The following is a 26,964-nucleotide window of genomic DNA, read 5'->3' as shown; positions in this document are numbered from 1 at the left end:
TGTGACAGTCTGAGAGAGTCCACGTTACAGTCTAAATGACATAAAACATATTTCAAGATGGGCCAGAGTATTTCCCCACTAGACTATAACGCTTTGAGAATGGCACAAGAGGAACAACGCGAGCTGGTCAACAGCCCCATGGGTGGGTTGTGATTTGGGACCAGGCGCACACCTCACACTGGAAATCTCTTTAGAATTCCTTGAAGTCCTTGGTATGACTGGGAAAAATGATAGAGCTGGGTGATGAACCCCAAGGGACATCCCGGACGTGTCCTGCACCCCAAGGGATGTCCCGAGGCCACCACCGGTACTTACCTTCCTTGGAGCCCGTGCGGTCGGCGTTGGGCCCGGTGTTGGGGGTGTACTTGGTGTCTCTGGTGGCGGTGCTCTGCTTGGTCCAGTCAAAGTTGTCCGTGTCGTCCTGCGTGAAGAGGCAGATGTTGCCGTCCTCAAAGCCGCAGTGGAACTCTCCTGCCAACCCAGCAAACGAGCAGAGGTTTAGCACGGGAAGCTCGTCAATGGACTCGTCAATGATAACGAATGCATTGTGGGGTGATGTTTATTGAAAACACTGAAAAACAAATGTGCATTTAGTTTACACCATTCTAGCCTTGAGTGTGTGCTTTGTTTTGGAGTAACCCCCATGAAAAAACACCGTGATCATCAATGTGTTGGTGTTGGTTGAAATCACATCCAGATCTGACTGCACAGCTCCTCCTTACATATCCAGATGTATAAAAGGGACGCTGTCTCTCCTTACCCAGCTACATTTCTAAAAAGCTGAGGAGAACAGCGTGTCCATAAAGCACAAACTATAGGGGAAAAAATAAGTGTGAAGTGGGTTATTTTGTTTGAGGGATAACGGCATCAGGGAAAAGAGGACGACACTTTTTTTAGGACGAAAACATGATCTCCTAGTGACATCTTCAAAACTACTCTTGGTTCGCAACAGGTGTAGGAAATCACGTAATGGCTGAGCAAGAACAAAGGAGCTTTGGGCTGGATATGAAGAAAACCTCTATAAAACGGGACAGCGAAGCACACGAGTGGATTGCTCAGGGGAAGCGGTGAGTGTCCATCCCTGGGTTATAACAACCAACTAGACCAATACCTGGGAGGAAGGTTTAGGTCTGGTCCATCTGGTGACTGTATCACATCCTGAAGGCATCTCTTAGGCTTCCCCTAAGATCTCTGTAATGTGCTTGAGGTCGAGTGGTAAAACTTAGGTCTAAAGAATAAAGACACCGAGAACCCCAGAGAGGATTCCTATACTGTACTTGACCTTCCAGGTGTTCAGCTGCTCCCACGACTAAACCACAACAATGCCTGTGCACAAAGAGCAGCTACGTTCACAAATGGACGTTATTTCAGAAAATCAGTGTTTTCCTTTAGATTGGGCAGTGGGGAAGAAAGATGAGCTGGAAGTGTAATCTCTCCTTCCTCCATCTCTTGCTTCAGTGGCTCCACAGAACAAGAGGAACAGACCGGACTTGGACCAAGGGTTGGACTGGATGGTCTCTGGGGTCTTTTCCAGCCCAGTAGTCCGTTCTGTGATTGATCCTGTGTGTGTGAATGGCGCCATCACCCGACATGAAACCGTGGTGGCCCCACAACACGCCGGCTGTGACTGCACGTATAACACTTGTCATCTGCTTTGAACCGTGAGGGACAATGAGTGCAAGGTCAGTTCTTCACACACGTAAGAGCTAAAGAGATAAAGGAATACTTACGGAGATGCGGGTTCACCGGAGCTGCAAGATAGAGCAGAGAGAAAATTAGCACACAGAGAAATTCTGATCCATCGATATTCAGATTACCCTCAGTTTCCCCTTGTCTGTTTGTCTCTGGGTCTGTGCGATGCCCTGCACGGCACATCAGGACTGATGGGGATTACTGGGGGGAGCTGACAAAATAGGCACTTTTGTTTCACAGACCCAATGACAAAAACCTCTACGTCTGTAATTATTTACTATTGAACTTCACCTACTTAATAACAGGCTGGAGCAGAATGGAAGCCAAACTTCACTAGTGCCTATAGATATCTGAACCATGGGACTGGCCGCCCGGGCTTGGGTCCAGAGCGACCTGGGCGGCGCTGAACATGGGAAACGGGCTTAGAAATCAGTGTGTGGTTCTGTGATACCTGCTTGCAGGTAAAAGTGAGGATGGATGGATTGGGAACTTCTGCTCTAAGAGGTTTGTGTGAGGAACAGAAGGATGATAAGGACGTGTTGGAATTGCACGCTGTTGAGGGTTTAGATTGCAGAGTGACAATAAAACCCTGGCAGGTGTATTGTTAACCCCTCTCCCCCTTCCCACTCAGCAAAGGCGACTGGAGGGAAAAAAGGTCAGAGAGAAGAGAGCTGGAAAAATTCAAAATGTTTTACTAATGCTGCTGGTAAAATAGAGAAAATAATACAAACTCTACCAAACCAATCTGGAAAGTCCCGGCAACTGCAGAGCCGGCAGCCGAAGTCCTGGACTGGACTCTGCAGCCAACCGGAGCTGGATTCAGTCTGGCACTGGCCTCGGTTCGCAGGGACGACTCGCAAGGTCCTCTGCTAATGTTGGCCATAAGCAGAAGGGAAAAAAGGAAAAAGGGAGGCGATCCTCATGATCTCCCACTTTTATACGATGTATCACGTGAGACAAACATCACATGAGTTTAGTGTGTTTTTAATAACAATTAGTGGAAAAACACCTTTTGTAAACATCTTAGTCCAGGCTCGTACCTGTAAATCCTATAAATTGTCAATGGTGAATAAAGAAGGCAGCCTAGGCCTAGGTCAGCTCTCTGCTAGGCCCAGCTCTGCGCTCCTTCCTGAACAAGATCTCTGCCTCTGCGTGAATCTCTGTCTGCGTCCTGGTGTGCGTTGTTCCTAATCGCCACAACCAAAATCTCTCTCCAAGTCTCTCTCCAAAAAGTGAAATGTCATGAGGAGAAGGGCTGAGACCGTTGGAGGCCAATGTGCTGCTCAAACCCAACACACAGAGATGCACAAAACACCACGAATATATAGAAATTTAAGTGTTTTCTCCCTGCAATTAAAATAAATGTAATGGGAGAAAAATGTAAAACTATTATCTTAGTTCTCCTTTTAAGATTCTTATGATGTCTTTTATTTGCTGGGTAATGTCTATAATTATTTCTTACATCGACGCAGCCCTGCTGCTGCGCTTCCCGCCAGCACATTAACTGCTGCGCTAAGACACCAGCGTTTCAGATTATAGTATCAGCTTTGCATTATAATAATGTACATGATATCATGATTTTACAGTTGAAGCTACAACATCCTTATAATTTGCTTGGCGATCGTTTGCTGACACTACAGTTGTTGGACAGTTGGATACAGTCGTTGGGTGAACGCTGCGGTAGAACTGCCGGTTGTAAGCACAGGAAGTGTCAGCCGCTCCGGGATCCCTCCTCAAAGGGATGTCACTTTAGGTTTATCTTATGGATCAGCATCTGGCTCGTGATTCCTGAGGTGGCAAATTGGTAACAGCACTAAGCTCCAAAGCATCTGGGGCTCAAGCGGTCGCTTCCTCCTGGGCACTGGATTTGGCACCTCATGGGCACGTCTGAGATGGGGATGTTGCTCACAGCTGCGCCAATGGCACATTCACAGAGTCACAGAATCCCAGAATGTCAGGGGTTGAAGGGACCTGGGAAGCTCATCCAGTGCAATCCCCCCATGGAGCAGGAGCACCCAGCTGAGGTTCCACAGGAAGGTGTCCAGGCGGGTTTGAATGGCTGCACAGAAGGAGACTCCACAACGTCCCTGGGCAGCCTGGGCCAGGCTCTGACACTCTCACCCCGAACAAGTTTCTTCTCAAATTTAAGTGGAACCTCTTGTGTTCCAGTTTGCACCCATTGCCCCTTGTCCTGTCACTGGTTGTCACCCAGAAGAGCCTGGCTCCATCCTCCTGACACTGCCCCTTTCCATATTGATCCCCATGAATGAGTCCCCCCTCAGTCTCCTCTTCTCCAGCTCCAGAGCCCCAGCTCCCTCAGCCTTTCCTCACACGGGAGATGCTCCACTCCCTTCAGCATCTTGGTGGCTGCGCTGGACTCTCTCCAGCAGTTCCCTGTCCTTCTGGAGCTGAGGGGCCACAACTGGACACAATATTCCAGGTGTGGTCTCCCCAGGGCAGAGCAGAGGGGCAGGAGAACCTCTCTGACCTACTGACCACCCCCTTCTAATCCGGCCCAGGTACCATTGGCCTTTCTGGCCACAAGGGCCCAGTGCTGGCTCATGGTCATCCTGCTGTCCCCAGGACCCCCAGTAGGAACAGAATAAATGCAGTAGACAAAACGGGCCTTTGGTGCTGTGTGGGAAGGTCCTTCCTGCCAGCCGGGGGTATGAGTGTAGATCTCAGGATGTTCCACTAAAACCTCAAACTACACACAGCAACTCAACCACCCTCCCAAGACTGGCCAGAGTGTCACCACCACCAGAAATGAGACTGAGTGACTGACATGAACGGCGGTTATTTTCTCTCTATAGGAGCACTGGTCAGTATTTAAGTCATTGGGGAAATTTCGCGGTCCATGGAGCTGCCTGGTGTGAGCTGGGGATCACTGTACAAGAATCCCCATCATATGGATGAAACATATGGATGCGACTCCTGCTCCCGATCACCTTTGGGAACACCCCGGGTCTTCCCCTCGTGCACATGGGCAACCCAAGGAGACCGGACTCCTACAAGTGTGTCACAAAACACGAGTTTGCTTGGGCGAAGAGTTTCAACGAGGAGTGAAATCCAATAGGGATGGAAGAAGAATGGCCATCTCCTCATTTGTGCATTAATGGATTGAGTAAACAAGCCTTTTTGTCTTGACGAGCTTTGGGAAGTGTGGACGTAGCAAACACTCTCCTACAACAGGCAAACCCAGGATCCATTCACCACCATCATTAGCACAACGTGAACTCAGTGCAATGTTAGAATTGATGTTTGCAACTGCTTAATGTAATGTTTTCCCTTGCTATTAACACAGTGATGATAATTTATGATGAGAGCAAGTAGGGTGGAGCTAATCACTAATTATGAAGAATTGCACGTGACATTTAATTCTTTTCAGATTTGTTCTGGTCAGCTGTTTGCCATTGCAAACCGCACAATGGTATCGTGGGTAGACCTTCCCTCCCTCTAAGGTGCCTCTTGCCCATTTGTTGCCTATTCGTTACCATGATTCAGTTATTCCTTAAATAAATACTCTAAGAAAGGTATTTTGAGGGATTTTTCGGAGCTCTAGGAATTAATTGCTGGTAATGCTGGGGGACGGAAGTATTCCATCCCATAACTGTCATATCCCCTATATAAGAGGGTGATCACGAGGGTCTACAGGCCTCAGGCCCTGCATCCTGCAACTAGGTTCTGGTTTGAGAGCTCGGGAGGGACCCAGGAGTGCGGGAGGGACCCAGTTGTTCAGGAGGGACCCAGGAGTTCGGGAGGGACCCAGGAGTTTGGGGGCCTGGCCTGCAGCTGCTGGAGCCGCCAGCTCCACACACCCAGCTCTGCTACTGGAGTGACGCCAACTCCACATCCAGCACTCCAGATTGGTTATGTATATTTTATGTATATATTCTCTATTTATTAGTAGCATTAGTAAAACCCTTTAAAACTCTCCAACTTGGAGTCCAAGTCTCTCTTCCTTTCCCCTTATCTTTCTTATCATCTTTCCGATCTAAGGGAAGGGGCGGCGGGAGGTAAAGGGGATAACAGGGAGCGTCTGCCATGGTTTATTGCCACCTTGCCTTAAACCCTGTTTCATGAACCTAAGATTAATTTGTTCTATTTTTGTCCCTTATTTCACATCAACTTCGATAAGATTTTGCATTTTGGCTGTTTGGAGACATTTCCTGGGTGGAGATTCTTGTTCCTATCCATAGACCCCTCTTTTTTGGAATCCCTCTCATCTTTGCAGCATGTTTTGCGGGACTTGGTGACAGAACAACACCGAATGCACCCCCACGCATCCCTGTGTATCCAAAAACCCTCTTACCGCTGTACTTGATGACCCGAATAGTTGAGTCCCCCTCCCCAAAGCGGGTGATGGGCGTCAGGCGCACTTCGTAGGCCTCTGGCTTGATCAGCTCCGTGAGGTTGTAGGTAATTAACTCTCCCTTTTGGATGTGGCCGTTCACCGTAATTTCCTGCTCCCACCAGCGCTGTTGTCCGGCCTGAAATCAGAAAAAGGATGCAATGTCAGAGCCAACCTTGATCACCCAACCTTGGGCACCCAACCTTGGACAGCCAACCTTGGGCACCCAACCTTGGACACCCAACCTTGGACACCCAACCTTGGACAGCCAACCTTGGGCACCCAACCTTGAGCACCCAAAATGCTCCAGATTTGCCGTATGCAGGAAAAGCGCCGTGTAAATTCAACTTCAGGGGATTTCCGAGCTGCCTCCTTTCGATAGGGCAATACTGAGCCAGAAACTTCCACAGATATCTTTGATAATTAACACTTCACATTTAAAGTTCGCAATTACCACAATGAGTCACGAATCCGTATCCAATTCAGGTGTTACTCTGGATTATCACCCTTTTCTACAGCCGCCGAAACACAATCAATAACGAAGCTCCATTGTTTTATTCATTCCGAAGGCAAACCAACTTGATTTCTCGTTCCAATGTTACACATCCCGAGCCCGTGCTGGACATTGTTATTTCCCCACAACGCGCATCTCTTTGCCTTGAAATCAACACCGACCATGTGCTAATTCTTATTTCTGGGGTCTTTATCAGCGCTATGGTGTGCCTAATGTGTAATTAATTAGCAGAGCACAGCTGTGTTTGGTCAATGCAGAGCACGGGAGGCCTCACAGGGACTCCTTTGCCTTGCTTACCTTTGGGTATTTAGAGTATTTAGAATATCTAGAATATTTGAGTATTTAGAATATTTAAAGTATTTGAATATTTAGAATATTAGAATATTTAGAATATTCTCTGTGCTCTCAGTAAAAGGCCATTTATTCCGTGCCTGTTGAGAAATGTTATATTTTCTAAAAGACTCAGACATATAGATTTCTTGAGGAATGAACCCTATGGGATGATTAAACATGGATCACCCGTATGCATGGTTGTGTTCATAAAGAACCAACACATCTATTGATTTCAACCGCAAACTCCTTCATTGACCCCAAAGGTCGGACAAGCATCTCTTTAATTAACGACGACTAAACGCCATGTAAATTAATGCACTGCATACCCCATAGAGAACTGCATGAAGAATCACTTTAAAGTAATTTCTTTGCAATTTATATCAACAACAACAATTGATTTTCCTTGATAAACACAGCGGTTTGTTTAGCAGCTGTATATATAAAATAAGAGTGTTCGGTGCACAATGCACAGGGAAAGGTCCCAATTAGCGTTGGCGTGATTAAGGACCCAGTGGCTGCTCTTCAATGCTTTGCCCACAATATAATGTGGTTCTGAGCACAAACGCCACCAGGTAGGTGGCTCCTGTGTCACCGTCACTTCAAAGGACAGTTGTACAGCCCCGAAGTGACTCACGGTGACAAACACCTGTAATTCAGGCGAACCAACGGGTTGTACCGCGCTCAGCACCAGTTTATTCCCACTGCACAGGTACCACCGCTCCTGGTGACACCTCTTTCCTCTGTAATGGTCTCATGTGCACAATTCCTGCCCTGAAAACACAGGATGTCAAGCTCTAAGTATCTATAGTATCTAAAGTGATTCCGACGTCAGAACCACCCACCCGTGATCCCAATGTATGGCCTGGTGTTTGAACAACAACCGGACAGTTTAAGGGAAGCTGGTATGGAAACAGGATGGTCCAACAGTCCAGCCCTCCCTGATCACGGATTTAGTCTTGGGTTTTAATGGTGGAGTGGGGAATAAGGGAAGGACAGAGCTCAATTTGATCAGAGTCAAATCAAAACACCAACCAACCAACTCGCTTTGGAACATAAAATACACTTCTCCTTCTGGTTTTCCATACAAATGGACTATTATAACAACATTAGGACATGAACCAGGGCACTTCAGGTCCATTGGCTATGCGAATTATAATTTAGGGTATCTCATAGCTGGAAGCTCGTTGTTCCTTTGCTTTTAACAACTTTACACAAAGGAAACTCTGCATTTTTAATTTATATGTAATTTATAATTTAACCAGAAAGGCAAAAAAGCTTATCCCCTTTCACTTTTCCCTTTGCGGCAAATTTGATGCACAGCTGTATGTGCCTGGTACAAGAACTGTGCTATGGTATGGACAGCATATTATATACTGCATTGTGCAGCCATGCGACCCTCACAGGAATCCCTTTCACCAGCACATTATATGTGTTTGAATACACCTGATCCTACAGTTACTGAAATAAACAGACGTTAACAATACAATAAAGGCGAGTGGAGCCCAGGTGGGAGCACATGGAGAAGGGACCTTCTCATCACCCACCGACCGGGACCATGGGCACCCACAGGCTGGGAATAAAGGAAACCAGAGACTTCAATCCTGCAAAGATTCAGAACACGTGAGTCTCTGCTTTACAGGCACTGCTTGGCTTTCTATCGGTGCTTTAAGATCTATGATCTATCGAACCTGCACAATAAGCCTGCATGGCGAAATCATAGATCCCAGGCTTATAGTTTCCAAACCTGCTGTTCCAAGGGACCCAGGCGTTCGGGCCCCATAGATGCTAAACCTGCTGTTCCAAGGGACCCAGGCGTTCGGGCCCCATAGATGCCAGACCTGCTGTTCCAAGGGACACAGGCGTTCGGGCCCCATAGATGCCAGTTCCAAATGTCTCTGCCTCACAGATTCCAGCCCCATAGATCCTGGCCCCATAGATCCTGGAATCTGCTGTCCCAAGGGACATAGATGCCAAACCTGCTGTTCCAAGGGACGCAGGCGTTTGGGCCCCATAGATGCCAAACCTGCTGTTCCAAGGGACCCAGGTGTTCGGGCCCCATAATGCCAAACCTGCTGTTCCAAGGGGCTCAGGCATTCGGGTCCCATAGATCCCAGTCCCATGGGACTGCTGGCACCCATGGGAGACAGCTGCACCCTGCAGTCCCGCTGACAGCACAGCACCCTTCAGAGAAGCCGGAGGGTGGTGTTAATGGGTGAATCAATGGGGATGTTACGTTCACTTTAACCAGCGGGTGATCCCGTCACGGTGCCAATTCCCACTGCAAGTTTCACGCTGAACCCACGAGGACACAACGTGGTGGGTTTGACGGGGTCCAAAAGACGTTTTGCTCCTCGGAGATCACCATGTGTTCTGTGGGACAGCTACAACCATCCCTACATCCACCTATTTACATGGGAGACCCAATCAAAGATACATGCGGCTTAATCCCACTGCAGGCTCCTTTCACATGATGTTTCTGGTGTATCTGGAGCCACAGCCTGAGGAACAGCTCTTTAATCCCCGTGTTTCACACATGTGCTAATTAGTCTGCAGGATCTGCAAGCAGTTATTTCTGCAAGATGGCAGCAAACCCGTGCAGAACCAACGCTAACAACTCAAATAGGGATGTCACCCAAACAGTTTCCTTATTGCACACATCATCAACAGTGATCATTGTCCTTCATGTCTACTTCTATGCCGCTCCTTTTGCCACAACCTCCCAAGATTGTCCTGCCCACCCAAAAGCTTTGTCACCTTCCCCCTCCTCATTTCTTTGGGAGGGTTTGCGTCCATCCGTGTGCTCACTTACCTCTAAGATTCTTGATATATGCAAAGAATACACTGCATTTTCTAATGAACTGGTGACATGTGTGAGCTGCAATCGGTGTGTTATTGCCATTAATAGATGCAAAAGAAAATAAAACAAAATGTTAAAGGAATAAGTTGATAGGGAAGAGAGGTTTGGCGCCCCTGGGAGCGGTGGCGCTCGGCGTGTCGGCGCTCACCTGCCGGATGCCCAGGCGGTAGGCCAGGACGCGGTCCACGGCGTCGGGGTGCAGCTGCGTCCACTGCAGGCTGTACGAGTACACGCGGGGCCTGTTCTGCCACAGCGGGTTGTACGTGTCGTAGTAGAACTCGGGCGCGTAGGCTTTGCCTGCGGGGAACAGAGACCAGAGCATCGTCAGGTTTGGGGCGAGCGGTGATGCTGATGCCACCGCCCTCTGTCCCTGAGCCTCATTTTCTCAAGTGTCGCCCTCCAGAAACACGTTGTGGAGTGATTTGCCCCCATCTACTTTATTAAAGGACTCATGGCAATGGTTTGTCCTTGTCCTCAGTGTGACCCATGTCCCAGGGGTGGGCAGAGGGGACAAACCCCCTGAGCTCCAGGGTGAGCTGGACCCAGGTAGCCTGCACCAGCATTTCATGGCCCAGCTGACTTGGACAGCGATACCGAACCAACCTGCACGTGCTAAGCAGAGAAACACCCTCCGAGCCAGGAACTGGTTTATTGACCAACAATGGTCCTTCAGCATGCAATGAACTGGGTCATTCTAACATGGTCACAGTTGGTGACGACAAGGGGTTTGTATTGCAATATGGAACAGCTTTTGGTGCGTGTGAACACAGGTTTGAACGTTAAATGTTTCCTGACCTGTTGCAGTTACTGCTCTGGCATTGCAGGAATTTACAGAGTGATGAGAAATATTCCCAGGTAATATTTGTATTTTAGGCCCGGATGTGACAGGCACCCAGATCCTGCCGTGTGTTGCACAGGGACTCTGACCGGCCACACAGGTTCAGGATAAATGGGACTGGGATTTATGGGGCCCGGATGCCTGGGTCCCCTAGGACAGCAGGTTCTGGGATCTATGGGGCAGGGACTTGTGGGGCCAGGATCTATGGGGCCCAAACACCTGGGTCCCTTGGGACAGCAGATTCCAGGATCTATGGGGCCCGAACGCCTGGGTCCCTTGTATTTGAATACAGCACAGCTTTTGGTGCATGTGAACACAGATTGGAATGTTAAGTCTTTCCTGACCCGTTGCAGTCGCTGTTGCTGTGGGGCAGGGGAGGCGGTGATGGCTCTGATCTGGCTCTGGTCACCCTGAAAACCAGAGACGCGTGCCCGGAGCTGTGATCCCCGTTGCCATTGCACAGCAAAGGGAAAACCAGGTCCTCTGGTCCTTCTGCACCTCCCGAGCGTCCCGCACAGCAACACAACCAAACCAAACCCAACAGTAGGTGTGAGCAGCAGCTCCTCAAGAGGTGCAATCACCGCCGCAATCACAATCCTTTCCTTCCTGGGTGAACTAACTTCATTTTCCTTCCTCCCCTAGGGCGGACTTACATTAATAATAAGTCTGAAGCACAGTGAGGACCTCAGATAACCCCTCCCTCTGCTCCTCAAATTAGACACTCAGGCCTCAGGATGGAATGAATTAACTTCATATTACTGTATGACAGGAAAAGCACAGCTGAGATCCACTAACACCTCGTCACCCTTGCTAAAGGTCGTGTTCCGCACCGCCTGCTCTGCTGATGACCTACGAGGAGTCAGTGCCCCAAATGTCCCAATGAACAGTCAAGCAGACAGCCTGTGACTCAGAGTCCATCACCGGGTTTTGGACCAGGAGATGGGCGAAGAAAACCTGTTAACGCAGTAAGAACCGTCTTCCAGATATGACTTCCTGTTGCACATTTTCAGGAGACGCTGTGGGCTGAGCAGCGCTGTTATAATCCCCATGGTCTTTAATTAAAATCAAACACCCACTGTGCCTCACAGACAAATGAAAAATACTTCTTTTCATTTAAAAGGTAGTGATATGTGGCAGGATGCAAACCCCCCTCTCTCCATCGTGGAAGAAGTACACACATCTCCCTCTCTCTCTGTTGTTTGAGGCCAACAGCTTCTTTTGTTTGTCCCCAGAGCCCCTGGTCAGGGCCATTAACAGAGAGGAGAAGGGAGTGCAGAGGCACCAGGGAGCTGCTGGGCCAGTGTGGGGGATGCTTGGAATCTTCAAGGGCACCCACAGCCAGTGTGGGGGTGTTTGGAGGCTTCAGGGGCACCCACAGCCAGTGTGGGGGTGCAGAGAAGCTTCTGGAATGCCCATAGTCAGACATGATCAGGCTATAGAAACGGGACTCTCGCCGAGGCTCTGCCCCTTGCATGGATCTCTTGGAGTTACGAGCGAGACGCTGCCTCCAGGAGCCGCTGACCCCCCAGGACAGAGACTCCGCTTGCCTTGCTGCACGTGTGTGAGTAAAATAACCCTCGCAGGACTGCAAGTGTATCTACCTTCCGTGCACATTTGCATGTGTATTTATACTTTCCGTGCACATTTGCATGCGTACTTTCCGTGCTCAATACGAGCACGTGTATAAATTAACCCTCGCACAATCGTGAGTGTATTTTCCTCCCGTGCTTCCATATAAGCACGGGTAATATCCTGTGCACATTTGCACGTGTATTTCGTCTTGCAGGATTGTGAGTGTATTATAAATTTACACTCACAGGATCACGAGTGTGCACTTTCCGTACTCAATACGAGTACGTGTGTCCCTTTACAATAACCCCACACCGTATCAGACAAGTGTGGACTCTTCCCGGACTCAGGGGCGGCTCCGCATTGTTTTGGTGAACCATGTGCATGCACTCTGTGGACCTCCTGTTGTATTAGTTGCTGCCCCTTAATAATATCAACTGATATCCGAACCTGTATTCAAGTCACTTTGCGGCACTGAACCCTGTTTCTCACCGGTTTAGTAACAGTTGTTTTGGACCCTGTTGTCCCTTAAACGAACCTGGGGGGCCTCTGGGACAATCTCTTATTGTGACGTTTTTGCATGTGTTTTTAGATTGGGATTGGATCACAAACTCACACCAGATGGGGGCAAAAACTACCATTACACACCGCCAGTTTGAGCTGAGACATGAAACAAGGACACGACGCTGTTGTGATCGGTGACACAGTCAGAAATCTTCTCCCGTCATTGGGAAAAATATAAATGTTGCTGCAGCCATCATTAAACTTTACACGAGATTGTAATTTATATAGTCGGTTTATAGCCTGTAGCGTTCACTTAGACTTACTGGAAGTGTAATAACTTATAGTTAATAACTTATAGTCAGCTTGTAATCAAATGTTCCTTAGAGAAACAGCGCTGTGGACAGAAAGGGTCTGCAGGTGATTTGTAGGGGCGTCTTCATAAGAAATTAATTAATTGCAACAGTAACTCAAGGCGCTCTGTCCATATTTACTTCATAAAAGAATGAATTAATTGTAACAGTAACTCAAGTCGCTCTGTCCATATCTAAATCTGATGGTCCTGGGTGCCAAAGGGGCCTTGGCTCCATACGAGAGGTTTGTTTTAAGAGATTTAATGGCACCTCATTTCTCGATTCATATGAATTATTTAGATTGGCACAAACGTTAATTCCACAGTTGAGGAAAAAAAGCACAGGTTTTCTTTGAACTTGGTAATTTTTCATAAAAACACACCCCATTTTACTGGATTTAACCTCCCAGAGTTCATCTTGAAGGTCCCCATTTCCTCCTCATTCTGTTAAACAGCCATAAAGGGATTAGTCTGGTTTATTTAAAAACCAAAAGGTTTCTCTTCTCTTAATACTTGACACTTAAAGAACTAACCCTACCCACATCACTAAAGACACTTAGAGAGCTAACCCTTAAGCCACATCACTATTGCCCAGCCTTGCTTAGCTCTGTGTAACTTATTGTACAAGAAACAGGAGTTTGCTGATCCTTGCAAAGATAATAATCCTTGGTGCATCCTTGGGTGGACTACGGAACAGAAACTTGGGCACAGGACAGGAGATACGCCAGTTTAACCAGCTCAGCAGTCTGAGTCCAACCAACCCACCACACTGACCAAAGGTGACCATGTACACAGCAGAGGACCCGGGGTCATGGTCACTGCGATCACAACCAGGAGGAGCCAGAGATGCAGACCATGGAAATGTCTCCTGAACTCATTGTAATAAGAACCGCCTTCTGGGGACAGGTTATGAATATGTACAGGCGTTTCTAAAATTTCCATGAATATCTAACACTTTACTGCATTTAACCAAGCTCACAGCTACTGGAAATAACACGTATGAGGTGAAATGATTCCCCATGTGTCCGGCGTCATAAATAAATACAGACCTTCTGTATAATCTCAAGGGTTGTGGGGTCATTCCACGCCTCATTTTAACCTTAAAACACCGAGGGAAGCATAGAAGTCATAGCCCAAAGTGCTGCTTTCAGCTTCCTTAACGCAACTGTACGGCTTAAACCCGCATAATGCTATAGACAAAAAATGGGCAAAGCACGTGGCGGGATGCGAACTGCTGTATCATAGACCCATTTTAGCACTAATTTTCAGTTGTATGCCTTGCTTTGGCATGGTAATAAATCACAGAAAGCCGCACAGATTGCGCCAATTCTGGCGAAATAATTGCCTTAGAACGGGTCTACGCAGCCTCGGGTCCCAGGCGTGATGAACAGCAAATTGAGCTGCATTTGGAGGAGAACGGCTGTTTTCTGCGGTTGCCTTTGGAACCGCGTTGTGGATTAAACTCTGAGGATGTGAAGTTGGTGCTGTGGAAGCACCCCCAGCAGGCTCGGTATGGGGAGCCAGCCCGGGGTTTGGTGACGTTTGGGAGCAGCAGAGCCGCCCGTCGCCGGCACTGCCACGGGTGCCGCTGCCCCACGCAACCCCTGCCATCCTGTGCGTCCAAAGGGGAAACCAAAGCACCTGCATAAAAGCAGGCATATATGTCTACCCTATAAACCAACATATTACTAGGAAACAGCAGGATATGAACTGTTGCTGTTCTCCTCAGGACGGGTGGGTCGGAGGGTCTGCCTTATACCAACGGAGCAGGGAACCCAGAGGTTCTGCAGCTCGACAATTAAACCCACGCCCTTAATTAAAGCCGTTCTGCCGGTAGCGGTGAGGCTGATAATAACGCCGATTTTTCTAATCAATGGCAGGGTTCGGGAAGCTGCCAGTACCCCAAAAGCAAAACCTCCTTTAGGCCAGACTGCGGCTGGAGCCAAGAGGGTTAAACAAGAAATAAATCCCGTGTAAAATGAGAGAGTTTTTCTTTTTTATATAACTCTATATATTCTGAGTTTCTTGTTTGTTGGTTTCCTTGCCCATCATCAAGACTTGCATCCTAAAAACCCAGTTTAACACTCAGATCCAAGATATAACAGACATCTAAAGTTTGCGTTAATTACACCACACGGGTAGATCAGTGCAGAGGTTCCACGTGCTCCCCAAGTCTATGATCTTGTGTACGGACTCCACAAAGCGCTTTGCTTTTGGAGAAAAGGAATGAATTTCAACATCCCTTTGTACTCGTGGAGTGTGCAGTTTCTAGAGATCATGGTCGGCCTGTGTCCTGGTTTGTTAAAACCAGGTTTCTCTTTTAGTGAATGTGCCTGTCAGCTCAAGCTTCACATCAGCTGCATTTTCCTGAAAGCCAGATCCATGTTTTGGTAGACACAGCAATGGAATGCGAGGTCATTGATAAGCATGGATGGACATCTCGGGAGAGGGGCAACGAGAAACAGGTGACCAGAAACTGACCAACTGAGTATAACACCCCATTCACCTGATACTTCATATAAAAGTGGGAGATCACGAGGATCTCGTCCCTTTTCCTTATGGCGACATTAGCAGAGGACCTTGCGAGTCGTCCCTGCGAACCGAGGCCAGTGCCAGACTGAATCCAGCTCCGGTTGGCTGCAGAGTCCAGTCCAGGACTTCGGCTGCCGGCTCTGCAGTTGCCGGGACTTTCCAGATTGGTTTGGTAGAGTTTGTATTATTTTCTCTATTTTACCAGCAGCATTAGTAAAACATTTTGAATTTTCCCAGCTCTCTTCTCTCTGTCCTTCTTTCCCTCCCAGTCGCCTGTCCTTGGTGGGAAGGGGGGTTAACAATACATCTGCCAGGGTTTATTGTCACCCTGCAATCAAACCTTGACAGCCTGCCCCGCTGTCCAAGCTCGTTTGGCACACCAAGAGAGAAGAGCAAATTCAAGCCATATTGCAAACTTCAAACAGAAGAAACCTGCTGCCTGACAACTGTCTCAGGCTCTTCTCTGACAGATGCCTGCAGACAAGGCGTATTTACATTTTGCACATGAAAATCTTCACCCTCAAACCACTGCAATGAGCTAAATCTCCTCTTTTGTTCCCAGCCTCCCCAGAACCCAAAGCAGACGCCATAAGCCATGGTTCTATGGGATGTTTCAAAAAGACGGACCAATTTCACAATGGCAACACACTACGATTACACAAAAACTTACAGATGGTATAATGAGTTATCAAGTATTAGTAACCATTTTATCAACGCTCTGTGTTCAATCCATCTGCCATGGGTGATAATCGAATTAGCCCCAATTAGTCCCGAACGCCATGGCGTTGGGCCCGTGGGCTCGGTGCACTGTCCGCGTCCAAGCCTACCTGTGACGAGGAAGCTGCAGCGGCCGGCGCCCGCCTCGTTGATGATGTTGCAGTTGTAGACGCCGTAGCTGTCGCGGGCGAGGCTGCTGACGGTGTACACGGTGGAGTCCTGCACGTCGAACTGCCCGGCGCGCAGCAGCCGGCCGCCCAGCCGCCACTCGTAGGTGAGGACGCGCGTGGGGTAGGCACGCAGCACCCGGCAGCTCATGGTGACGCTCCGGCCCTGGCCCTGCCGGATCTCCAGGAAGGCGGGCTCCACGGCGGGGGGGTCTGCAGACACAGGGAGGGAGACATGATTTGGTACCAAATTAGGGTGAGAGATCACAGAATCATAGAACGGCCTGAGTTGGAAGTGACGCACCAGGACCGTCGAGTCCAACTCCTGTCCCTGCAATGACAACCCCACAGGACACCCCGTGGGTCTGAGGATGTTGTCCAGTCTCTTCTTGAACACTGTCAGGCTGGGGCCGTGACACCTCCCTGGGAGCCTGTTCAGTGTCCAGCACCTCTGGGTGAAGAACCTTTCCACAGAGTCACAGAATGTGAGGGGTTGAAGGGCCCTGTAAAGCTCATCCAGTGCAATCCCCCCATGGAGCAGGAACACCCAGCTGAGGTTCCACAGGAAGGTGTCCAGGGGGTTTGAATGGCTGCAGAGAAGGAGACTCCACAACCTCCCTGGGCAGCCTGGGCCAGGCTCTGACACCCTCACCCCCAACAAGTTTCTTCTCACATTTAAGCGAAACCTCCTGTGTTCCAGTTTGCACCCAGTGCCCCTTGTCCTGTCACTGGTTGTCACCCAGAAGAGCCTGGCTCCATCCTCCTGACACTGCCCCTTTCCATATTGATCCCCAGGAATGAGTCCCCCCTCAGTCTCCTCTTCTCCAGCTCCAGAGCCCCAGCTCCCTCAGCCTTTCCTCACACGGGAGATGCTCCACTCCCTCCAGCATCTTGGTGGCTGCGCTGGACTCTCTCCAGCAGTTCCCTGTCCTTCTGGAGCTGAGGGGCCCAGAACTGAACACAAGATTCCAGGTGTGGCCTCCCCAGTGCAGAGCACAGGGGAAGGATCACTGCCCTTGTCCTGCTGACCACGCTGGTTCGGATACAGGACAGGACACCATTGGCCTTCTTGGCCACCTGGGCACACCGTTGGCTCATGTTGAGCTTCCTGTCCATGAGTCCCCCCAGGTCCCTTTCTGCCTGACTGCTCTCCAGGCACTCTGTGCCAGCCTGGAGCGCTGCAGGAGGCTGTTGTGGCCAAAGTGCAGGACCCGGCACTTGGCCTTGGCGAACTTCATCCCACTGGAATTGGCCCATTTTTCCAGTCTATCCAGATCTCTCTGCAGAGCCCTCCTGCCTTCCAGCAGGTCCACACTCCCCCCGAACTTGGTGTCACCGGCAAATTTGCTGCTGATGGTCTCAATCCCCTCATCTAAATCATCAATAAAGATGTTAAACAGGACTGGATCCAACACTGACCCCTGGGGACACCACTCGTGACTACCCTCACAGCCAGCACTGTAATATGCTTTGAAATCCAGGCAACATCTTCACCAGCCCTGAGCTGGACACAGATTATCCTGTAAAACAATACAAATAAGGATGCTCAAACAGCATCCTCTGCTGGTCCCAAGCACCCGGTGAAGCAGGAGAGCACAGAGGGGACTGGAGAGATCTGGGACAAGGACTTTCTAAACGCTCTCTGTGCGATGTGTAAAACACCCTTTAACCAATGTTTTTGCTATAATCTTCTCCCATTGCTTACAATTCGTAACATCGCCCTCTCCTGTTTGTTTTGCCGTTTCCATCCGAAGCACTGTATTCAATGAACAATGATTCTCTGTTCACCTCTCCATGGCAGCGCTGCTTTCACGACTTTTACGTTGATATTCAACCTCCTCTTTCTTTTCCCAACTGATTTATTTGCGTATAAGACACTTCAGCCTCATAAACAGCTTTTAAATACAGTTTCCCCTGCCTTTGAGGCCAAAATAGCCTTTACAATACAAGAGTTTCCAATAGCCAAACAATACAGAGTTTCCATCCATCCATAAGCAGATGATACCCAGGGACAGAAAAAGCTTTGGTTGCTCGTGCTTTGCAGGTAATAAATTTAATAGAAAAGGATGATGAAAAGTACAATATATGATGGTAGTGAGAGCTAACAACTTATTTTTGGTGGTATTTTTGTTGTGTTTTGTTTGTACAATAGTGACCTAGAGCCAGCGAAGGTGCTGGTGTCTCAGGCACCTCCTAAGAGTAACTATGCTCATAAGGAAACTTACTCTGCAGATGTCTGCAACTTATATGTGTTTAATTCATTTGCATTAACTCTTCCCCAAGGCTTTAGAAACTTGATTTAATTTACTTAGCCCGATCTTTCATAATTCCCATATTAGTTTTTGAAAAATATATAGAAAAGCCGCAAAGGGAGCACGATTCATTCTCTTAAACAATTATCTTCAGGAAGCAAACGGTCTGAAGTTGAAAACAGGCGCTATATTAATGTTTAATGAATTTTTTAGCCTAAGTGCATTCGTGTCTTAAGGATTGTAAAATGGAAAATGAAGGCTGTGCTATCCGGGGCAACGACAGCGAGGATGCTCCTTTGTTTTCAATCAGACGGCTGCTCCTCGTGGATCACATAAAGGTCTTTAGTGGGGGATTTGTTAAGGAGAAATCACAGCATTCAGTGAGTTTATTTCAACGTTGTGGCCTTGAGCAGACACTCCACCTGCTGATTCGGCTCTTCCAATTTGCATTCCAGCCCAAGCAAATTAATGATCTTCTCTCTCCCAGCTCTAGCAATAGGAGAAGTATGAAAAACTGATGCCTCTGCTTAAGCTTTTATTGTCTTTGTGGCCACTTTCTATTTGATTAGCCCAACAGAGATTTTATCCCAACAAGCTGTATCGGCTGCAGAGAGGGAGCAACCTTTACATACTCTTGGGGTCAGGTTTGCACCGCAGGAAACAAGAGCAGCAAACGGCAAATCAGGAAATGGTGGCATTTCTGCACCCCAGCACAGGCGGCGCTTCATCCCCAACCCACACCGACTGTGCTTTATGGGTTACAAAAGAGATATCTTTTTCTCCCTGCCCAGCTCTCCAGCCTGTCCAGGTCTCTGGATGGCAGCACAGCTTCCAGTGTCACCCACTCCTCCCAGCTTGGTGTCACCAGCAAACTTGCTGACAGTCACTCTATTCCCTCATCCAAGTCATTGATGAATATATTGATGGATGCACCGAGCAGACCCAGCTGCACCCCCTGCCAGCCCTTCTCCAATGAGGAATCTGCCAAAACCCATCCAAACCCCCCAAAACCCCAGACCGTTCCCCAGGAGGTGGAAGGAGCAGCAACCTCGCATGGGGCATTCCCTTTGCTGCAAGGACCGCGTCAGTCGTCCCTTGGTACCGTATCAAATCACTCTCAGAGATGACAACGGTAAAAGCTCAATACGAGCCTAGACAGGGAAATTATTTAGTCTTTACGACTCTTAAGTGATTTACAGCTGCTCTTATCCCTTTACACAGGGCAGGTTTTACACCAAAATGCTGCTCACAGCTTCCAGAAGCCGCTGCATAACCGAGCATCTCAATCTCAGTCCGTCTGTATGTTTTTAAAGCTAAATGAACACTGGATTTTTCTACAGAAATCAGAAACATATATGCACACATTAAAAATATATTCTACAAACTATAAATAGCTTTACAGTTTAAAGCGAACGAGCGTGGGGTTTGGTGGCAGAACTGAGATTACAGGACATGATACTGGTTCCAACAGAGCCCTGCAGAAAACAAGTGTATAGATATACTATAGAAGTGTATATCTACGTAAATAAATGGCGAAAATAAGCACAGGTTCTATTTTCTGAAGAAGCTGAGAAAACTTTAGAAGGCAGAAGAGTTAGTGAAATAAGAATCATGAAAATACTCTTTAGAGGGAATGGGGAACTTCCTATATCGCTGGCCTTCCAGTTCGTGCTTCATCTTCTAACCAGACAATAAACCCAAAAGGACTTGACCAAATTGTAGAAGTACCCTTCGGAATGTATGTATTTCTGGATATATACTGCAGTCTGACGTGTGGTTTTGCTTATGTACCGAGTGGGACGCGGGGGTGATCGACTCCTGATGGCCGGGACACAGAGACCCGACGGGGTGCTTTAGGACACTCGGGTACGTGATAATTGTGATGCCCGTGAAAATGACAACAGCAATTTCCAGCCAATGCTCACAGACAGATATTACAACCTCACATAATGGATTTATTTCAGTGAAATGAAAATGTGCTGTCCAGCACTATAAAAAATCATTCACGCACCTGCCTGTAAATGAGAATAGAATTGCAAAACCAACCTGGCGATGCTCGCGCGCAGAACACAGCGCAGAATGCGAGGGCATCTCTATTTGCATCACATTTGCTTTCCAGATGTGACAGCCGTGGTTTCTGACCCTTCTGGAGCTAGGGACACCCATTGGGCAGAGCCAGGGGAGGGACAGCCATTCTGATGGGGCCTCCATTTGTTGGTCTGGGTGCTGCCTACCCTAATCAGCTCTAATTGTTATTGTTTGTATCTACAGGCCCATCGCCATCATGCAGAACAGTGGGAAATGAGCTGTCTTGCTGAAGCACACCTTATAAATAATAACAATTAGAGCTAATTAGGATAGGCAGCACCTAGACCAACAAACGGAGGAGGGAACATCCACCGTATTTCCAGCGTTTGAGAGTCATTGCTTTTGCAACACACCACCGAAAAACACCCTAATTGGCATTTTTAAAAATCCATACACCGCAAATCGCTGTATTCCCGCCAGTGCTTAGAAAACGTTTCTTAGGTGGGAAACACCACAGTTCTCGGGCTGGGAGCAACACCCCGGGCGCTGGGCTCATCAGCTCCAGCTCAGCACCTGCCCCAACTCTATGACATTTCTGTTTCCTTCCCTAAAATCCCCATGAGCAGCTCTCAGGTTCCTTTATTGCTCTGAGACTGCTGAACAAATAGAATGTAAAAATCTTTGCTTGGAAACAAAAAGGAAAAGGGAAGATCGGCGTCTATCTGCAGTAGAACTATTTCAGACTAATATCAGAAAATAGGTGTATTTTTAAATAGATAAATCACTGGCATTTAAACTTAAAAAAAACAAAAACAAACATGGAAAGTGAAACAGATAACTCAACATAGAAAATTTAAAAATAATAATTTAAATTAAAAAAATAAATCATAACTGAAATAAAACCTAAAGGCTGCAAAGTTGGCAGAGTAGAGGAAAGGAACAACCCCAGGTCCCCGTGTAAGCTGGGAATGACCTGTTGGAGAGCAGTGTATCAGGTGCCTTTTGCCCAATTTGTATTTTGCATATCAAACTGCAGCATCAACTTGCATCCCTTCTATTGCCAAGCGTGACATTCCAAATTTAAGAAGTTATTGCAAATTTAAAGGGATGGGATGATCTTAAAACCTTATTAAGAACATGTGCAAAGGGTCAGACAACCACTACAACCCAAAATAAGCAGATCCAATGACCAGAGTGCAGTGTAATCTGAGCTTCTCCTCCCGGCTCAGCGAGCCGTGTGCGTGCTCCAGCAATGCTCCTCTCTTGTTTTCCTTTCTCCAGACTCATTACTGCTTATAAACCCAATTGGGCAACACAAGGTATTGCCAGGCTTGGAGGAGAAATAGTTTTGTACTTGCTAGTGCTGTCATATTTCATTTATTAGCGTGTTATCAGGTCGTTGTGCTCGCTGGTGCAGCGGTGTTGTGCTGTGTGGGTGACAACCATGATGTTCCGTAAAATGGGTCCTGCCCCAAAGAGTTTGTGATGAATGGAACGGAGAGAAATGTGGGTGTCCTGAGAGATGGACCCGACAGCAAACCACACGTTGTGTTGTGTGTGCCAGCACACCCACAGAAACACAGAATCACACAAACCCAGAATCACAGAGTCTCAGGGATCGGAAGGGACCTGGAAAGCTCATCCAGTGCAATCCCCCCATGGAGCAGGAACACCCAGCTGAGGTTCCACAGGAAGGGGTCCAGGCGGGTTTGAATGGCTGCAGAGAAGGAGACTCCACAACCTCCCTGGGCAGCCTGGGCCAGGCTCTGACACCCTCACCCCCAACAAGTTGCTTCTCCTCTTTCAGTGGAACCTCCTGTGTTCCAGTTTGCACCCATTGCCCCTTGTCCTGTCACTGGTTGTCACCCAGAAGAGCCTGGCTCCATCCTCCTGACACTGCCCCTTTCCATATTGATCCCCATGAATGAGTCCCCCCTCAGTCTCCTCTTCTCCAGCTCCAGAGCCCCAGCTCCCTCAGCCTTTCCTCACACGGGAGATGCTCCACTCCCTTCAGCATCTTGGTGGCTGCGCTGGACTCTCTCCAGCAGTTCCCTGTCCTTCTGGAGCTGAGGGGCCACAACTGGACACAAGATTCCAGGTGTGGTCTCCCCAGGGCAGAGCAGAGGGGCAGGAGAACCTCTCTGACCTACTGACCACCCCCTTCTAACCCACCCCAGCTACCATTGGCCTTCCTGGCCACAAGGGCCCAGTGCTGGCTCATGCTCACCCTGCTGTCCCCAGGACCCCCAGGTCCCTTTCCCCTACACTGCTCTCTAATAGCTCATTCCCCAACTTACACTGGAACGTGGGGTTGTTCCTGCCCAGATTCAAGACTCGAAACAGGACATCTCTTAAAATGAGCATTCTTGCTCCAACTCCCAGCCTGAGTCTGGGATGATGTGTCTCATGAGGGACCCCTGGTAGAGCTATATTTCTCATAAAAGTCAGCTGTGAACCCCCAGAACACCAGGGAAAGCTCCCAACGGAGCTGCAAGCCAAAACACATATTACCATTCATGTCCATTATGATAGAGACGCATCAGCACACCCTGTGGTTATCTCCATTTCGAAGGTGATCTCTCTCCTGGGCACAGACAACACCTGCACAATGTCAGACGACCTGACACCACACGATTTCTATCCCTGGCACACAAACAGGTTGAACTCCAGCTCCCCCATGGGACTGAGAGCGACGCTCACGCTTCGCCCAGACAGGACGGCAGGCACCGACCCAGATTACAAACCGATCTAAAGTTTTCCAGCCAATTCAAATATCAGCCCTAACAAGGCGTCAATTTAAAGTTAGATGGGTTTTGAGTTAGGTGGATTGCAGTGTAGTTCTTCTTCCATTGGCTGCACTAGTGTATGTAAGTGCACGGTTTGCTGAAGGATTTACAATCGAAGCCTGGTCACCGCTCTGATAACTTTGATTTTGCAGCTCAAATTGCATCTGCTGGTTACAGATACCTGCTGGGACTTTCCTGGCCGAATCCTTGGTCCTGGTTGACTGTCCTGACAGCGCAATGAACATTCTGAAACCACAGAGCAAGCAGCAAGCACCACACAGCAACCCAAGCTTTATGAGATCAAACATTTGTGCTAAAACAAATGAAACTTTGCTAGTGAAATATATATTCAAATGAGTAAACAAACAAGTAATAACTTTTGAGTAAAGCTGCTACATTAATTTTCCCACATATCTGCAAATCGTTATTTGCTTTATTGGAATAGCTCTGGCGAGAATGTGATTGTTGAATAATGATAAGCTTCTTTAAAAAGCCATGAAATGGGTATAATGCACAATCTTTTAATAAAGTCTACTCTGCTGATGATCTTTCATGGGCTGCTATTCCTTCGAGTTTGGAAAATGAAAATGGGAATGTCTGGAAATATAAATCTTGAATAATAGCGTGGCGATAGTTTTTATCTGACAAGACACCATGAAGGAAGCAGCATCTTAACCCTTGAGTGTTGTCCCTTCTCTGCATGGGCAAGTCACAGAATCACAGATGGTTTGAGCTGAAGGGACTTTCCCAGCTCCCCAGTGCCACCCCTGCCATGGGCAGGGACATCTTCACCAGCTCAGGTTGAGGTGGGGTTGAAGTTGGGTCAAGGAGGTTGAAGACACTGCACCTTCCATTGCACCGCGGCATGAGTTCCCCACACCTCATTCCTCCAGCCCAGCCCTCCCCAGACCACTGCTGATCAATCACCCCCTTCCCTGCTAAAAACGAGACTATTTCCCCTCTTCAAATCTTTTCACAGGCCTCCTGGATATTTAATCATGGAACACAAGCTCCTTGGCTGGGGAGAAGCTCAAGACTCAATGTGACTTTAAGGAAACTGGCAGCAGAACGACCCCATTAGACACGGGAGCTGTTGTTGTTGTTGTTGTTATTATTATTTCAGCACCAGACTCACTGTCTCTGTTTCCTGAGCTCTATTTGCTTATTTTCCCCGCTCTACAAAACGTGCCCTTCCAGTTATTAGGAAGAACTTTCCCTTGCAAAAAAAGATCAGAAAGATCTCTGCTTCTCCTTATCGGAGAGTTCATAGCCATATTTCAGAAGTATATTTCAGAAATCCTTGCAAGAAACTCCTAACAAGTGTTGCAAATGTGGCTTTTTGTTTCTTATGTGGCTTTTGAAGACAATTTCATATTTCTCTTTCACTAAACAAAAAACTCATCTAAACATAAGAGAACTAATGGAAATAGCAGGTAGTGCTTATTAAAACATGTTGGTTTAACTCCTATTAATTCATTCAGCACAAGTACAAATCCCTCTAGGACAAATTCAGGCTTTGGAACCACTGATACATTAAATCAATTTCTGTTTTTACTAAATTATTTTTCTAGTCACCACCTGGTCCTTCTATAAGAGGAAGTTCTGTGTATATATATATATATATATATGTATATATATATATTTTCCTTTATTTCCTTAAGAGAAGCACAAACATATTTCAGTGTTTACAGGTCTTGCTCTCTACGCTTTTGCATTTTTAGTTAAGCTTCTTTGGCAATATTAGATGGTTTCGTAGAAATCTCAGGCTGCAAAACTATAAGGGAAGTCACTTTTAAACAAAACTTTGCAGAAAGGGCATCTCCTGATGATGAACAATAAAGATCTTCTAGTTCTTCTAACAAATCCATCCCACAGTCTTTGGAAACCCTTTCCTCACATTACCATGATATCACAGTATCATGGTTGCATTTGAGGCCAATATAGGACGAATTGTACAAAGCAAGGGGACCATCCTAGGCAATGGGCAATTCCTTTAGATACCTACTACAGCTCAGGTGACACCAGATCTATGACATTTATATCTCTGGCCAGCTGAGCAGAGAGATGATTGTGGCTCTTCCTCCCTTGAGCTTCTCCTCACCACCCTGGTCCAAAACACTGGACATGGGGAAGAAATTGTTGTCCCTGAGGGTGGTGAGAGCCTGGCCCAGGTTGGCCAGAGAGGTGGTGGCTGAACCATCCCTGGAGACATCCCAGGCCAGGCTGGACGGGGCTCTGAGCAACCTGAGCTGGTGAAGATGTCCCACTAACTACAGAATGAGTTGATGGTATGTAGCAGAATCATGTTTACAACCAGATTTGCCAAGAGAACTTTTATGCAGATGGTGACTAAAGTTTTTGGTTGTTTTTTCCCTTAAAAACCCATGAATAGAAACTCTTCCCCTTGGAAGTGCCATCACATTTCACAACTATGATTCTCACAGGAGCCACATTTAGGCATTGTTATTGCTCGGCTGAAGCCAGGAGCACCACGGCGCATTACACCAGCCCAGGAAAAGCTCCACGAAGCCAACATTGCTTTGCATCAACTAAAAATACCATGCAGCATTAATACACGATTCCAACATATTTCAACAAGCGTCTTTTCCAAAGTGCTTTTGGATAAAAAACAACAGAAAATTCGAAAGGCCAATAAGACAAGTCAACAGCATCAACTCCAGATGTGTGTGGCTTGAAACACAAGTTAAGTTCTGCCACTGTCCTTCAAGCCCTGGCACGTAAATCAAAGTTCAGGACTGAAGCGGCAAATCATTCCCCACAGCGTGTACTTTATAATGAAATCTTACAGAGCAATTTGCTACTAATTTATGTCATGTAGCAGCCAGAATCAGCCACTTATGTTTAATTTCCAACAAATTAGAATTGTCCAGGGTAGTAATTCCACCTGTGAAGCAATGCCTTTTAATGTAGTACACGTATGTAGGTATAAACACATGGCCATTGGCATTTGGTACCTACAGAAACCCCGGCGTTTTATTTGTCCGTTGGCTGATAGATCCTCTTCAGTGAATGAAGATATGCAAATTTTTATCATTGTGAAGACACATTACGAGAATTAAAATGCAATGCCCGCATGAAAATTAAACAGGGTATAAAAATAGCTGTGGCGGGTTCTTTCTAATGACTCCTGTGACAGATGTAGGCATGATTAATGGCGATGCAATAACGCCTTGGCTGAGCTTAATCACTAACACATCAGTTAATATTGACAGAGAGGAAATGAATGATACCGAGGCATCTACACCCAGAATCACCAGAACAGAGTGCATATTAACTACTGGGGGAGGTTTTGAACACAAGCCCTATGGAGAGAGGCTGAGGGAGTTGGGCTTGTTCAGTCTGGAGCAGAGGAGGCTTAGAGGTGAGCTCAGCACTCTCTAGAACGACCTGAAGGGCAGTTCTAGCCAGGGGGGATTGGGCTCTTCTCCCAGGCAGTCAGCAATAGGACAAGGGG

At 47.6% G+C, this 26,964-nt stretch overlaps 1 protein-coding gene across 1 annotated transcript in view; it reads right to left on the bottom strand.

Annotated features, from left to right (window-relative positions):
• The window catches only part of MDGA2 (MAM domain containing glycosylphosphatidylinositol anchor 2), a 286,373-nt gene that overhangs the window by 12,699 nt on the left and 246,710 nt on the right, over positions 1 to 26,964 (bottom strand). Inside the window, exons 9-13 of the mRNA XM_065839695.2 lie at positions 16,367 to 16,636; positions 9,896 to 10,044; positions 6,005 to 6,182; positions 1,731 to 1,751; positions 316 to 471 (exon numbers count right to left, since the gene is read on the bottom strand). Coding sequence (XP_065695767.1) covers positions 316 to 471; positions 1,731 to 1,751; positions 6,005 to 6,182; positions 9,896 to 10,044; positions 16,367 to 16,636 — 774 coding nt within the window. The remainder of the gene's footprint in view (positions 1 to 315; positions 472 to 1,730; positions 1,752 to 6,004; positions 6,183 to 9,895; positions 10,045 to 16,366; positions 16,637 to 26,964) is intronic.

Source organism: Patagioenas fasciata, chromosome 5 (genome assembly GCF_037038585.1).
Source record: "Patagioenas fasciata isolate bPatFas1 chromosome 5, bPatFas1.hap1, whole genome shotgun sequence".
Taxonomy (NCBI): Eukaryota; Metazoa; Chordata; class Aves; order Columbiformes; family Columbidae; genus Patagioenas; species Patagioenas fasciata.
Note: the sequence above shows the minus strand (reverse complement) of the source record. Positions and strands in the feature narration are given on the sequence as shown.